The following is a 14,918-nucleotide window of genomic DNA, read 5'->3' on the forward strand; positions in this document are numbered from 1 at the left end:
TGCTTCAAGTGTTGAGCTCACATAAAGTATGCTGACTGGTGTAGATTCAAACAAACCAAATCAACATTTCTAGTGGGGAATATTTAGGTTGTGTCTGTGTATGTGTATTCTCCTGAAAGGGCATTTAGTCTCTGTAGTTATGTTAATGAATCGCATAGAAAACATTATTTGTCATTTGTTGCATTTTGTGATTATTGGGAGTGATGGTTGCTGAATTTGTTCATTCTAGACCTAAACACACATCTCAGTTTTCACTCCCAACACTGATTTAAAAATCTGTCAGCAACATGTTGAATAGATGTATATTATTGTGTTAGACTCCAGCACCATCTTGTGTTTGACATGAGACTGTGTGAAAATAACAGCATGGTCCTTTTACATGACAAAAATAAGTTGGACAGTTTGTACTATTAATAATAACCTATTGTATGATCTGGTGACTTGAAATCGGAAATGTATAGGCCATTAAATATATTTTGTAGTGTATTTGAAGTCTCTACGAGTGCAGAAAAGTTTAATTTATTCTCTCCAGGTAATGCATAGTTATCTTTATGTTTTACTTGGGTTGTGTTTTTTTCAAGCAGTTTTGTTTTCTCTGTTCTCTATTAAAAAAAAAAAAAGAACAATTACGTCAGTATTTGCTGCAAAACTGCTAAACAAGGTCATGGACTTCCGGCCAACCAATTTCTCGAACCCACCATTTTTATTTCTCATTGCAATTTTGTAGTCCAAGCTCAGAGATGCTGAAGCTACAAGTGGATAAGTCAAAATGTTTGCTTGTTTATTACACCATCCCACAGTATATTACAAAAATGGCTGAACAGGATTGGGTGAAATGTTTTGCAACCTGGTTGGGGGGGGGCGGGGGGGGAGTTGGAAAGTGCCTCATTTGCACTCAAAGAGACTGCACCAAAACCAGTTGCTCTCATGCACCTCAGAATATTCCGGTTCCACTCTATATTGGCCACAACTGAATGATTTAAATGTGAAAGGAAGGATTTAAAAGCATGAAATGTCCCCTTTAAGGTACGATATGGTTTTCTGGTTAGGCTTATCAAAATCATTTTACTAGCTATTAGATACACTCACCGGCCACTTTATTAGGTACACCTGTCCAACTGCTCGTTAACACTTAATTTCTAAGCAGCCAATCACATGGCGGCAACCCAGTGCATTTAGGCATGTAGACATGGTCAAGAGAATCTCCTGCAGTTCAAACCGAGCATCAGTATGGGGAAGAAAGGTGATTTGAGTGACTTTGAACGTGGCATGATTGTTGGTGCCAGAAGGGCTGGTCTGAGTATTTCAGAAACTGCTAATCTACTGGGATTTTCACGCACAACCATCTCTAGGGTTTACAGAGAATGGTCCGAAAAAGAAAAAACATCCAGTGAGCGGCAGTTCTGTGGGCGGAAATGCCTTGTTGATGCCAGAGGTCAGAGGAGAATGGCCAAACTGGTTCGAGCTGATAGAAAGGCAACAGTGACTCAAATAACCACCCGTTACAACCAAGGTGGGCAGAAGAGCATCTCTGAACGCACAGTACGTCGAACTTTGAGGCAGATGGGCTACAGCAGCAGAAGACCATATCGGGTGCCACTCCTTTCAGCTAAGAACAGGAAACTGAGGCTACAATTTGCACAAGCTCATCTAAATTGGACAATAGAAGATTGGAAAAACGTTGCTTGTTCTGATGAGTCTCGATTTCTGCTGCGACAGTCGGTTGGTAGGGTCAGAATTTGGCGTCTACAACATGAAAGCATGGATCCATCCTGCCTTGTATCAACGGTTCAGGCTGGTGGTGGTGGTGTCATGGTGTGGGGAATATTTTCTTGGCACTCTTTGGGCCCCTTGGTACCAATTGAGCATTGTTGCAACGCCACACCCTACCTGAGTATTGTTGCTGACCATGTCCATCCCTTTATGACCACAATGTATCCAACTTCTGATGGCTACTTTCAGCAGGATAATGCGCCATGTCATAAAGCTGGAATCATCTCAGACTGGTTTCTTGAACATGACAATGAGTTCGCTGTACTCAAATGGCCTCCACAGTCACCAGATCTCAATCCAATAGAGCATCTTTGGGATGTGGTGGAACGGGAGATTTGCATCATGGATGTGCAGCCGACAAATCTGTGGCAACTGTGTGATGCCATCATGTCAATATGGACCAAACTCCCTGAGGAATGCTTCCAGCACCTTGGAAAATTTATGCCACGAAGAATTGAGGCAGTTCTGAAGGCAAAAGGGGGTCCAACCCGTTACTAGCATGGGGTACCTAATAAAGTGGCCGGTGAGTGTATATTTGATAGCTAAATGCCAGAATGATGAGAGACAAAATTGTTTCTAGATTTTCATATTAGTATCTTTAACTTGAGATGCTTCCAAAAATTACTGTTCCTTTAAATTATTTGGAAAAGCCCAGGTGATAATGTCATTGCTTTGTAAGCCACGGATAGGTAATGTGGAGACACTTTTGAAATTAATTAATTGAGAAGTTATCAAAGGAAGGAAAATAAAATAGTTGCTTTTGTCATGATTTGGATTTGGTTATGGTTTTTGTTTGTTATTTGATCAATTACTTCACTCTCCTGCTTTTAGTTCAGTTTCTGTTTTAGGTTCTGTCTTAGTTTTTGAATAGGTTGGGTTTTATTGTGGTTTGATTTTGTTTTATATTATTAGTTTATCTGGCCTGCTCCGACCATTTCTGTCACCGGTCTTAATTCAGTTCACCTGCCAGCATTCTTCCATCCTGTCACTCCCCTTCTCCAGTCACCATCGTATCAGCTTCAGTTTACTCCCAAGCACTTCCCTGTTCCTGATTAGCTCCACCCATGCCAGTAATTCGTTTTCACTCCATTCACCTGATCACTCCCTTACTTATACCTGCCTCTGCTCCCTGCAATCTGCCACAGCATTGTTTGTTTTTCCAATCCCTATCGGTGAGTCTTGTCCAGGGGTCCGTTCTTCGTACGTCACTAACTCAGTTAGCAGGATTTCATTGTTGACGATTTGGCATGATCTTGGATCGTTTGGTTCTTCGAAACTCATCCTGCACTTGTTGTCATAGCAACATGTGCGCCAGCTTAAGCTTGCTCGAGAGCAGGTTTATTTCATGTAAACAAGATTAGATCACAGCTTTAGAAGCGGAGGAGATAAGGAAGTCTGTCGTATCCATGTCCATTTTTACGACTGCAACCTGTTGCGGAAGATTCAAGAATAATTTGCAGAGTTTTTCGAATTAATCGCGTATTGCGCAATAGACAGGATCCTTTTGCGCAGCGCGACAGTGTCATTGTAGAGAGATTCTTCTTGGTGGCTGTTAAAAACAGACAAACACATCATTTAACAGCGGCTTTTAAAGAGGACAAAGTGGTGTTGGTGCCATAAATCTAAAATATTTAAGTTATTTGTATGATAGTTTGCTTTTTATTTTTATCCTATAAGAAGATTTGTTCGGGCCATTTTATTGTGAAGTTTATTTTACTTTGAAAGGCTTGCTTCCTGTCTAATATTGTATTAGAAAAAACTATGGATGGAATTTCTAGCCACGGAGCAATACAGTTTTACCGTGTAAACTGTGGATGACTTGGAAAAGGAAAAACTTCATTTTTTTCTAGATAAAGAATTTTTTTGTTAAAATTCTCAGTTTGCACGTGTCTTTTACTTCCCGTGTCTAAGGAATGACACTGAAATTTGGATCTCTTGACATAACAAGTGCTTTTTTTTAAATAAAGTATAATAATTAAAGGCTACCATTTTGTAGAATATTCTTGTATTTCACTTTTACTTGTCCCCATGTTCTAGTGGGTCCCGTGGAGGCTCTGATATAAAAGAACAAAGTAAATATGAAATTATTAAAATGCAAAAATTCATACTGTAGACAGTGATAGAAACGTCTACCATGGACAGTATTTACGCATTAATTTGTCTGCTGCTTTTTGCCAGCCCTCTCTCCTGGCTTTAGCAGACTTTGAGGTGTTCCCTGTCGTTTTAATTAATGACTCAAATTCGGCATAACCTTCCAATAAAGCTCTTGTTCTGCTTGGGAGAAAAACTGTGGGCGTTCTTTGGCCATGCTGAACAGCCAATAGCAGCGTTGCTGATCAATGTTTCTACTATCGATACATTTCCCCTTTTAAACAAACGCATGAACGCGCAGTTGTCTCAGATAACTCAATCCAGCCATACTAATCGTAAACAACAGGTGTGTTCGAAGATCCCAATTAGTCGGATCACGATTAGCCGGATGAAATCATCTTGATGTGTCATTTGATCTTGGATGTTTTAAGCAACGTACGAAGAACGGACCCCAGCATTCCCTGTTCCACGTTTGTTTGCCTGTTTAACTGACCACTGCTTGAGTTTATTCTGCCCGCCTGTTTCCTGATCAGACCTATCTTTGGATTTTTGAGTTAGCCTGTCCTCTGTTTTGTAGATAGTTTCATCTGTGACTGCTTTTTGTTATTTTTGGTTATTGGACACATTCTTCCCCTTTTTGGCCTGATGCCCGTTTTTGTTTTTGCATTTTTGTAAATAAATGTTCTTTCACCTAACCTCTGCTTGTCTGGTTGAATACTGGGTCCATCTGTCTCTGGTTCATGACAGCTTTTGTATATTTATTAGGCCATAGCAGGTTAAAGATTTCACATTCTAAAGTATATTAATTAAAAACACCATTCTTTAGACATATACATAAATACAATCAGTAATTTCCCATACCATCACACTTAACCATTCACAACATCCTCCATTTCAAATCTGTATATAAGTATATAAGTAATGTGACTGACCAGAGATCAGATGTGGCTGCACCATATTTAATAGCTGCTCCTCTTCCTCTTTGACCAGCTCTACCGCTGCTGCTTCAACATTTGAAATCTCCTCCATTTTCTCAACCTCACTGTTTTTTTTTTCACTTCTTGTTACAGACTGGATAGGGTGGAGTCACGTGACTACAGAAAGTGCATGCAGCGCTGCATCTTTAAGGACATGAGCATAGCTTACCTATACACAGCCAAAGAAAAGACAAAAAACTACTTTTCTTTAAAACACTGAAAATACCGAGATGGACAAATTGACGTCACCCATTGTTGTAAATTTTGGTGTCAGTAAATATTTGTTTCGCCCAGACTTAGTTTGGACCTCCACCTTGTAACTCTTGTCCTTGGGCTACAAGGTGCCAATTAATTTGCATAAATACACCATTTTTGAATGGCCATTACAAAGTTTTATCACAATAAGAATCTAAATCAAGTTTATTGCCAAGTAGGTTTGCACTTACAAGGAATTTGACTTGGTGTTGATGGTGCAGACAAAACAATATGCATATATATAATATAACGCAGAAGGTCTGGAGATTCTACGTTGGTGTAGCTTGTAGGTCCTGAACGGGGGAGGGAGAGAGGCAGTGTCAAATGCCACGAGTGGCTCTTGGCCTTGTTGATAAGGCCAGTAGCGGATGGGAAGAAACTGTTCCTGTGGCATGAGGTTTTGGTCCTGATGGACCGCAGCCTCCTGCCAGAGGGAAGTGTCTGAAATAGTTTGTGACTGGGGTGCGAGGGATCAGCCACAATATGCACGCCTCAGAGTCCTGGAGGCGTACATGTCCTGGAGAGATGGAAGATTGCAGCCAATCACCTTCTCTGCAGACTGGATGACACGCTGCAGTCTGCCCTTGTCCTTAGCGGTGGCACCAGCGTACCAGATGGTGATGGAGGAGGTGAGGATGAACTCAATGATGAAGGAGTAGAAGTGCACCATCATTGTCCTTGGCAGGTTGAATTACTTCAGCTTCCGCAGGAAGTACATCCTCTGCTGGGCTTTCTTGGTGAGGGAGTTGATGTCCAGCTCCCACTTTAGGTCCTGGGAGATGATAGTTCCCAGGAAGCGGAAAGACTCCACAGTGTCAATTGTGGAGTCACAGAGGGTGATGGGGGTAGCTGGGGTTGAATTCTTTCTGAAGTCCACAACCATCTCCACTGTTTTTAGAGCGTTGAGCCCCAGGTTGTTCTCCCTGCACCAGGTCGATCTCCAGGGACAGTTCCCATTTTGGATGACCTGTCCCCGGCAAAAGCTGTCCCCGGAAATGTCCCTGATTTCAGAGGATAATGATGGAGCAAGAAGGTTTAGTGCAACAACAGGTATTTACCTAGTCCTGCTGCTGTCCCAACATAGTAGAAGAGCTGGGCCAGACACACCTTACCCGCCCTGTCACTGTTGCAAATCAGGCAAAACAAACCACCCCCCAGGCAGAGAGTCTGCTTTAAAAAATCAGAGCGGTCCCCAGTTTGCACTACAGAAATCTGTTCACCTTATACTTAAAGCATTCTAACAAGCTAATGGCCTTCAGGAGAGTACCTCCAGCTATTTTGTGTTAATTTATTTTTTTTGTTGTTTTTTGCTCAGGCCAAGCATGACTGGTAGAAACTGAAAAAAACTGGTGATAAACAGGCACAGGCTTAAATTAAGCAATGAAAGCACAATGGGGGAGGAAAAACCCTGTGATCAATGAAAAGGGCAAAGTCTGTCCATTGGGCAATTCTTACTCTGTAAAACTTTTTTCTCAAAGAGTGTGACTTCAGTCACATACAAACGCCAACTGTTTCAAAGAGTAGACCAACAAAGCTTGTTTGTATTTTTCTTTTTTATAATTATTGAGTGAAAGAAGCTCCCATATGAATAGATGCAGTTAAATACAGCTTTTTGCATTCTTATCGAGGGTTAAGTAAAGGTATGTACTGTATGGATGGAAAAATACCACAAGCAAACAGTTCAAAGTTTCCGAACATGATGAAGGAAAATATTCTGCAGGACCTTATATAGCAGCCTTCTGGTTGACATTAATCTAAAAGGAGAAAACCCCACAAACCAAAGAAAATTAGAAACCAGTGCAAAGAATGCATGGGAAAGATTTACAAAGAAGAAAACCCAGGCTCCGATGCATTGGCCCCATGCTTCAGGCTTTCAAGTTCCTTCAAAGTATTAAAAATGGAAGATTTATTTATGCTGCAATAGACTGGCGACCTGTTTAGGGTGTACCCCGCCTCTCGCCCACTGACAGCTGGAGACACCAGCACCCCTTGCGACCACACAAGGGAAAGACGTGTTAGAAAATGGATGGATGGATGGATTTATTTATGCAGATGAAGATTCTCAGTCATGCAGGACATCGCAAATCCAAACGAAAGTTCTGTTGTTGTAGTTGAAGACATTTTGTAGTTGAAGACATTTGCTTTTCATCCGATGAACTTCCTAAAGCCACGGCTTGGTTTGGGGCTTAGCCCACTTGTGAGTTTTTCAGGGGCAGTTTTTTTTGTTTTGTTTTTTTTTTTAAGAATTACCTGGGTTTCTCCAGCCCTGCTCAACAGTAGCGTCAAACCAAGCGTACTCAAGAGGAGTTTTAAGCGAACACACTGCTTTTCAGGGATTGGCCGAAGGTCGAGGAGAAATGAAAAGCATTTTCTCCAAGGAAGTCCAGAAAAACTGAAAAGCAACTAAATTAATATTAAGGACTAGTATGAATGGACTGGGTCCAACTGAAATATAACTGTATTATTTACAAACCATGAACCACGCCTAAAGGGAAAAAAAAGAAAAGTGATAGGACACTTCAGCTTTCTATTCGCAGACACAATGTATCAGATCCACAGATTTACCAAGCCTCTCATTATACGCACATTGAAGGCTAATAAGTTCTGACTACCTTTCAGACTGAAAACAGCCCGGGGGGGGGGCAATGCGAGGTGCCCACTTAATGCAGCTTGTAAACTGAGGAACGTCAGAAAGTTATCACTGCTGACACAGCCTCCTGCAGCTGGGGAGTTAGCACAAAATCAAACCTATAAAAAATATTTCACGGAGGTCAAAAACAGTTTGCGTTATTAACATGTTCTCATCGCTCCTGCCAAGGCTGAGGCAAAAAAAATCTCATAAAGCTATACATTTCAACTCTATGACACAAACTAAATCCTCATGCAGACTCCTCTAACCATAAGGCATCATTAGTGCCATTCTTAGCCTAGCTCACTGAATAGATGGGTGACACTTGAGAGCCCACAGTCATGCTTCTGTCATACTTGATATAAGCGCTGGACAAGCAGAGGTCCAGCAGGGTACAGATCTGATCCAGAATGATATTGGTTGGGTTGTTGATGTCCACATCTTGATGAAGTTGTTTTCTGACTGTTTCCATTGCCTCCTATGAGGGTATACAGGTGAAATGTAACCAGATATCAAATGAAACCAATTGTTCTCCAGGAGCAAGCTTTAACTGTTCTGTGATGTGGTGTGTCCAGAAACAGGCACTAAAATATCAGCCAGGTGTTTGCTCTTTTTTCAATTCATTTTGAACTCTTATATAATAGAAATTTGCACCTTCAACAGCATCACTAAATGAATGCAGTACATTTATACTTTCAGTTTTTATTTTGTGAAAAATGTGTTTACGCAGTATTGTAGTACAAAAACAAAACAAGTCAGATCATCAAAGCCAGACAAATATGAAGACATGGTAGACCAGGGCTCATCTCAGATGAGCTAATATTCCATTGTTATTGAGGTGGAAGTGATGTACGGGTGCACATACATGCAAACATACATGTCCGCACTGTGATGAGTGCAGAGAATAGGAATGCTACAATAGATTACATTTATATGCCGTGTTATGTACATTAGGTAGGTGGATTTGGTATACAGTATAACAATAGGAACAGTAAAATTGAACAGCACTGAACCATGTGAACCATACCAAAGATACTATATGTAATTAAGAAATGTAGATAAGTCTGTCATTAACACAAAAATAACTACTGTGATTCAAAATGAAAGCTAAATATAATTTTGAAAAAAAAGTTACTGCTACAAGATTACTCCACTATTCTATCATTTAGATGGTGAAAAAAACACAACTTGTAATTTGTCCATTTGCTTCAACATGTTATTATAAGGCATTGTTCAATCAAGCTGTTCTACATATTTGTATAGAGCTGTCATCTTTACCAGATTCTTCTTGTTACATAAGTCTACCTTTGCTGCAACAGCTGCACGTAAATATCGATTTTCTGGCATATGGTTCAGTGTCTTGTTTATTGAGACAAAGGTCAAAAGTTTCGCTGCAGAGGCTGCAAATGAGTATCAGATTTGCAGTCTGCAAAAAACTGTAATGTTTTGCAACATTTTTTAGATACGTTTTATGCATCCACTGTGCAAATTTAACAAGAAATTTCCTGCATGATCTACAAAGCTTGTATGTGACACTTCTTTGACTGCTTCCAAATTCAATAAATGCAACATGCGAGATCATCAAATCTGCTTTGACTGCAAAATTGTCACTTCCACACACTTCTTTAATTTACTGTTGTTTGAAGTATGACTAAAGCTTTAATTACATTTTGCAAATGGTTGTTTCTAGACTTTACATGTCAGCCTTGCCTTTGAATAAACAAAACTGAGTGCCAAGAGTAGATGGTGCGACTTCTACTAATCAACCAAAGGTCTCCCAACCCACCGGCCATATTGATCCTAAATAGGAGAGGACTGATGAAATCTGTTGTGCAAGTTTGCTCTGTAGCTGATTGGTTGTCGGTTAGATAGGAGCAAAATCCTAGATGTGACCATCTGTTTAGGGACGAAGCAGGGGTCAAGGGTTGTGTTTACTCCAGGCTACAGGAGGTTCAAGGGTTTTGTGAGTGGGTATGCTAGTCAGAGTAAGCAACTCTGACTGAGGATATAAAAGCTCGCCATTTCACCACACCTTGGCATCTCTCCCCTATTTAGCTTTGTGTGAGAGTGGGACACAGTGGGTTTGACTGAAACAAAAATTAAGACGGGCCTTTACGATGAAGACCTGTGTCCTATTCCTGCTGGTGTTGGGGAGCGTCTACGGCGCACCAGTTGAGCAGGGTGGTGTAGAGCCAGGTTCTTGTGAAGATGCATCAGCGGTGAGCGCTGCTCATTTAGCTCTCACCAAGATCAACATGGACAGGTTGGACGGCTACGTCTTCAGCCTGCACCGTCTCTCCAATGTCAACCTGGCTAAACATGTAAGTCAAATCATATGAGCCACATTGATGATGCCGTATTGCTTGATCTAATATACAGTTTACTCCATGAGTTACTTTTTGACATTGATTGAACAGTAAAATTCTGCAGACATGACAAACTGCATGACCAGTAATTTTAAATATATTTTGTTGATATATATGTGATTTTTGTTTGTGTGTCACAGGGAGAAAACGGAATAGTTTTTTATCTGACTCTGGACGTAGTGGAGACCAACTGCAGTGTTCTGAGTAGGAAGAACTGGAAGCAATGCGAAGCTCGTTCTGATGCTGAGATGCCGGTAAGAATCGAATTTTCATTCTCACACATGATTAAATTATGTCTTGATGTAATCACTAGACTATTCAAAGTAACTTTTGGTTTCAACAGAGGCAGGCTCGCTTCACTCTATTTAATTGGCAACTCACTGAATCCTCATAAGGGGCTTAAGGAGAATGGGCATTGAAATATTTAACCCATTTGCCTTTGGGGTTGTAAAAAAAGTAAGCATCTTCAAAACCCATCTAAACACCAAATGAAGAATTTTCAAATGTTTCAAAACACATCTTTATATGGGTTTGATTTAAATAGATACACATTGGCAGAAAAGATAGTAAAGATAAAAGATCAATAAGTAAAGTTTTGTTTTTTTAAGTAAAGGTGCAATAATGATCTTGTAAGACCAGATTTAAAAATAAGGGAATTCAATGGCTTCATTCCCGAGTGGTGATTCTGTCATAGGAAGTCGGCTCTGATCTCGAGGTCTAACATGGCTGCCGCACTAATTAACATTGCTGTGTTCTCTATAGCTGCAGTAAAAAGCCATTTATTTGCACACCTATCAGTGTGTATGGAATAGTGTGTATGGAATTAACTCAGATGATATGCACAAATTGTGCTTCTCCACCCATATTCATTATTGTTTTGCCAGGATATTTAAAGTGACACATATTCTGGTCACTGAGCCCCAAAAAAATGCTTTCACATTACAACTTACAACAACAGCCAGAACATATTCAAGTTAGGTTTAACATCATTCTGAGAGCCCTATTCGCCTTCTGAAGGGAATTAAAGTAATTCATGTGTGTGTAGCATTCTCAACACTAACGTTGAGCATGAAAACCTCAAGCAACAACAAAAACAGTATGGTTGCAATTTTCAAGTTGTTTGTTAAATTGCCTAATGGAAGCTTTAGTAAATACATTTTCAGAATATCTTGTTTTGGCCTGATCTATAATGATAAGGTGAATAATAGAGGTAAAAATAGGTTAAAAAAAATTGAAAATAATTAATATTTCAAAATAAAATTAAAAATCAAACAAATGTGTACATCATCCAGCATATCTATAATACTGTGGTGTTGCTGTTGATTTTTTTCAGGTGTATGGACAATGCAAAGCTGCCATTTACATCAATAGGCCACATAGAGTTGTACGTCTGTACAAATACGACTGTGTAATCCGGCCAGGTAGAATTTTTTTTATGAAATCTCTTTTATCTAACAATTAGTATTTTATTTCATTTGTGTGTGTGTGTGTGTGTGTGTGTGTGTGTGTGTGTGTGTGTGTGTGTGTGTGTGTGTGTGTGTGTGTGTGTGTGTGTTTAAAATTGGGGTAACTGTGTGAGGTTATCAGATACAGATACAAAGGATCCTTATTATATGTAACCATTTAAAATAAGATTTATTTTTACAGTTCCTGCAGCAAGGTTGACACAGATCTGTCCCGACTGCTCAACTTTCATTCAGTTTGACGATGAATGGGTCCAGAAGACCGTGTCTCTATCACTGGAGAAGTTCAACAATGAAAGTGGGCTGAACAATAATTTTGCTCTGCTCAAGGTCTTACGGGCTACTGCCGGAGTAAGTTTCTTGAAAGAAAAATACTAAGCATCAATATCACATTGTTTACTGTTTATTGTTCCATCCTGTTTTGTTCACGAATAAACAAAAGCGAAAAATACCCTCAGTTGAAAATATGACGTCACACCATTCAACCCAGCTATTCTGACAAACTCCCGATGATAGATTTACTATCGCTGTAGCATATCTAAACCTTTTCTCTTTTCTTGGATTTATGTCTAGTTTGCAATGAGCATGTACTACCATGTGGAGTACACAATTCAGGAGACCACTTGCGGCAAGTACAAACAGGCCCCGGCAGGAGAGAAGTGCCCCATCATGACTTGTGAATTCTCAGTGAGTCACGTCAAAATTTATTTTTTGAAACTTTATTTGTTTATAAATCTGTATCGTGTCCTTTTACGTTACATTCTGAATGGAGTGGGACATTAACTTTGAAATGTTTCTCTCCTTTCAGCACAAAGGCTTCTGTAAGGCATCTGTCTACAACACCAATATTCCTGAGCCAGCTGTCAGTGTAGAGTGTGAGATCTATGAGCAAGAGGTGAGACCCCCAGTTTCTGGATTTTACAACGGGTTTTACTGGCATCATTGTAAAGCAGCTTAAATGTGTTGTTTAATTGTTCTGTGTGGTACAATCCTGATTTTCTTGAATTCCCACAGGCTGCGGATAAAGAAAAGACACAACATCTGATGGGCAATGCAACTGGCCACGCTCACACTGACACACACTCACATGACCATGGCAAAGGTCATGACAAAGGTCAAGGTAAAGGTCATGAAAAGGGTCATGGCAAAGGTCATGGCACAGGTCACTCCCATACAAGTGAACATGACCACATCCATGACCACACCAAGGATCACACTCACCATGATACCCCACACCCCGATGAAAGCAAACATCACCACAGCCATGACCACAAGCCAGGCAGCGCCTACAGGCATGGTCATGCCCACTCACATGACCATGGGATTGACAGCGACCACGATCACGTGCATGCCTATCATGCCCAGGCACAAAACCACACTGATGACTTTCCCAGCCAGCACCACGACTACAAGCACCCTGAGGGCACACACACCCATGACCATGATCACGAGCTTGCTCTGGACCACGACCATAAGCACGCTCACCTGCATGAGCACGAACATCACCACCATCACCACACGCACGACCACGAGACAGAACACCACGATGAACCAGAGGGCTCGGTGAGGATGCTGCCCGCCATGGACCAGCCCATGATCCTGCCTGCCTTCCCCGAGGTTCCTGTAGGTGGACCTCCTGATGGAGTCACTCTCCCCCTCAAACCTGACCCCCAAATACCAGGAGTGTCTGAACCGACCATCCTGGCCTACCCAACCTCTGTCTCAGCAGAGTGTCCCGTTCCGGCACCAGGAAACACACTGGTGGAGAAACTCTTTGTGGAAGATCCCCAGTTCAAGCCTGCTGCATGATTGAATTAAACTCTTCATGAACAATAGAAAACAATGCTGTCTGAAATAATTCAGTAACACTATTGGAACACTAATCGGGCACATTTGGAGTCACCACAATAGTTGTCTAAGTATTGTAACAACTGCTTTTCCTGGTTATTGTCGGACACCTAACTTGTAAAATGTCAGGTATGTTGACAATTTAATAAAGGTAGAGTGCATAGAATTAAACTTTATTCTGTTTTGTTAATTTGTGTCATTTATTTCGGAAAAATGAAAGGTAAGGCAATGCAAGTATATTCATAAAGCACTTTTCAGTATCAAGACGATTCAAAGTGCTGACAAGACGTTTCAGATATCAGAACCCGTAAATGGGTCATTTTGTTACGCATCTTACAGTATTAAACAATTGCCAGGTAAAATCCATCATTAAAGTGTAACTCACTCTGATGTAAAAGCATAAATCCGTCGAGGAAGTGTCATGTTGAAACATAAAGCGTGACCAGGGAGACAACTGACATGGAGGATTTGTCATCCTCCTCAATACCATAGGTTGAGGGAGGCTTTGTGGAGCCCAGTGGCTGTGAGCGTTATCAGTTCGAGCTGCTGGCTCAAGGTACCAATTCAGTCTTAGACTTAGACAACTTTATTGTCATTTTGTATGTACAGAGTGCAAACAGAATGAAATTTCGTTGCATACAGCTTATAAGAGTATAGTGAGATTCCAGGTGGAATAAGGCAACATTACAATGTAAAAGTGCAGCAGTGATCAGAATGATAAACAATACAGGAGAAAAACAGTGTGCAATCACAGTGTGCAGGAGAATGTTCAAACCGTTTTTATGTGCAAAAATGCCTGAGTCATGCCTGAAGCTGGCGCTGCTGAGGCAGTGGAGGACAGAATGAGTGCAGTTTCTGTGCAGTAAAGGGATGTTAGCAGCATCATTGATGACTTGGGCTAACATTCAAAGAAGTAACAAATACTAAATGCTATCGAGTAATGATTCCAACTCATGAGTCTGACTCGAAATGGCCACGTGTCTGACTGAGATGCTTTCACACTCGAATGTGGGGTTATGATGACAGATGCAATCGGAACTCGGAAATCCCAGCTTCTGATTCAATTCAATTCAATTCAAATTTATTTATATAGCGCCAATTCATGAAACATGTCATCTCAAGGCACTTTACAAAGTCAAGTTCAATCATATTATACAGATTGGGTCAGATTATACAGATTGGTCAAAAAATTTCCTATATAAGGGAACCTGTTGATTGCATCAAAATCCCGACAAGCAGCGTTCACTCCTGTAGAAACTTAGAGCCACAGGGAGAGTTGTCTGCATTGTCCATGGCTTTGCAGCAATCCCTCATACTGTGCAAGCATGAAGCGACAACTGTAAAAATCAACTGTAAGGGCCGCTAAAGGTGCAGCAGTGTAGCTGACCATGCCTGGACATTTTGATTTGTAGCTCATCTCACATGACGCTATTGGCCAAAACCAGGAAAATTATACCTCACATGTTTTTTATGTCAATGTTATGTTTCATTTGAAATTCAATTAAAGACTAAAGAT

At 40.7% G+C, this 14,918-nt stretch overlaps 1 protein-coding gene across 1 annotated transcript; it reads left to right on the top strand.

Moving 5' to 3' along the window:
- Positions 1-9,708: 9,708 nt before the first annotated feature.
- Positions 9,709-13,578, top strand: LOC105932874 (fetuin-B). The gene is made up of 7 exons (XM_012872174.3): positions 9,709-10,046; positions 10,232-10,345; positions 11,425-11,512; positions 11,739-11,905; positions 12,128-12,241; positions 12,363-12,449; positions 12,569-13,578. The coding sequence occupies exons 1-7, from the start codon at positions 9,843-9,845 to the stop codon at positions 13,361-13,363; spliced, it is 1,569 nt and encodes a 522-aa protein (XP_012727628.2). The 5' UTR covers positions 9,709-9,842; the 3' UTR covers positions 13,364-13,578.
- Positions 13,579-14,918: the final 1,340 nt, after the last annotated feature.

Source organism: Fundulus heteroclitus, chromosome 9 (assembly GCF_011125445.2).
Source record: "Fundulus heteroclitus isolate FHET01 chromosome 9, MU-UCD_Fhet_4.1, whole genome shotgun sequence".
In the NCBI taxonomy this organism is placed as follows: Eukaryota; Metazoa; Chordata; class Actinopteri; order Cyprinodontiformes; family Fundulidae; genus Fundulus; species Fundulus heteroclitus.

Excerpts from the sequence above, each read along its gene's own strand:
- LOC105932874 (XM_012872174.3), top strand. The coding sequence starts at position 9,843 with ATGAAGACCTGTGTCCTATTCCTGCTGGTGTTGGGGAGCGTCTACGGC. Across the intron at positions 10,047-10,231 it reads ATGTCAACCTGGCTAAACAT|GGAGAAAACGGAATAGTTTT; the intron begins GTAAGTCAAATC and ends TGTGTGTCACAG. Across the intron at positions 12,242-12,362 it reads TCATGACTTGTGAATTCTCA|CACAAAGGCTTCTGTAAGGC; the intron begins GTGAGTCACGTC and ends CTCTCCTTTCAG.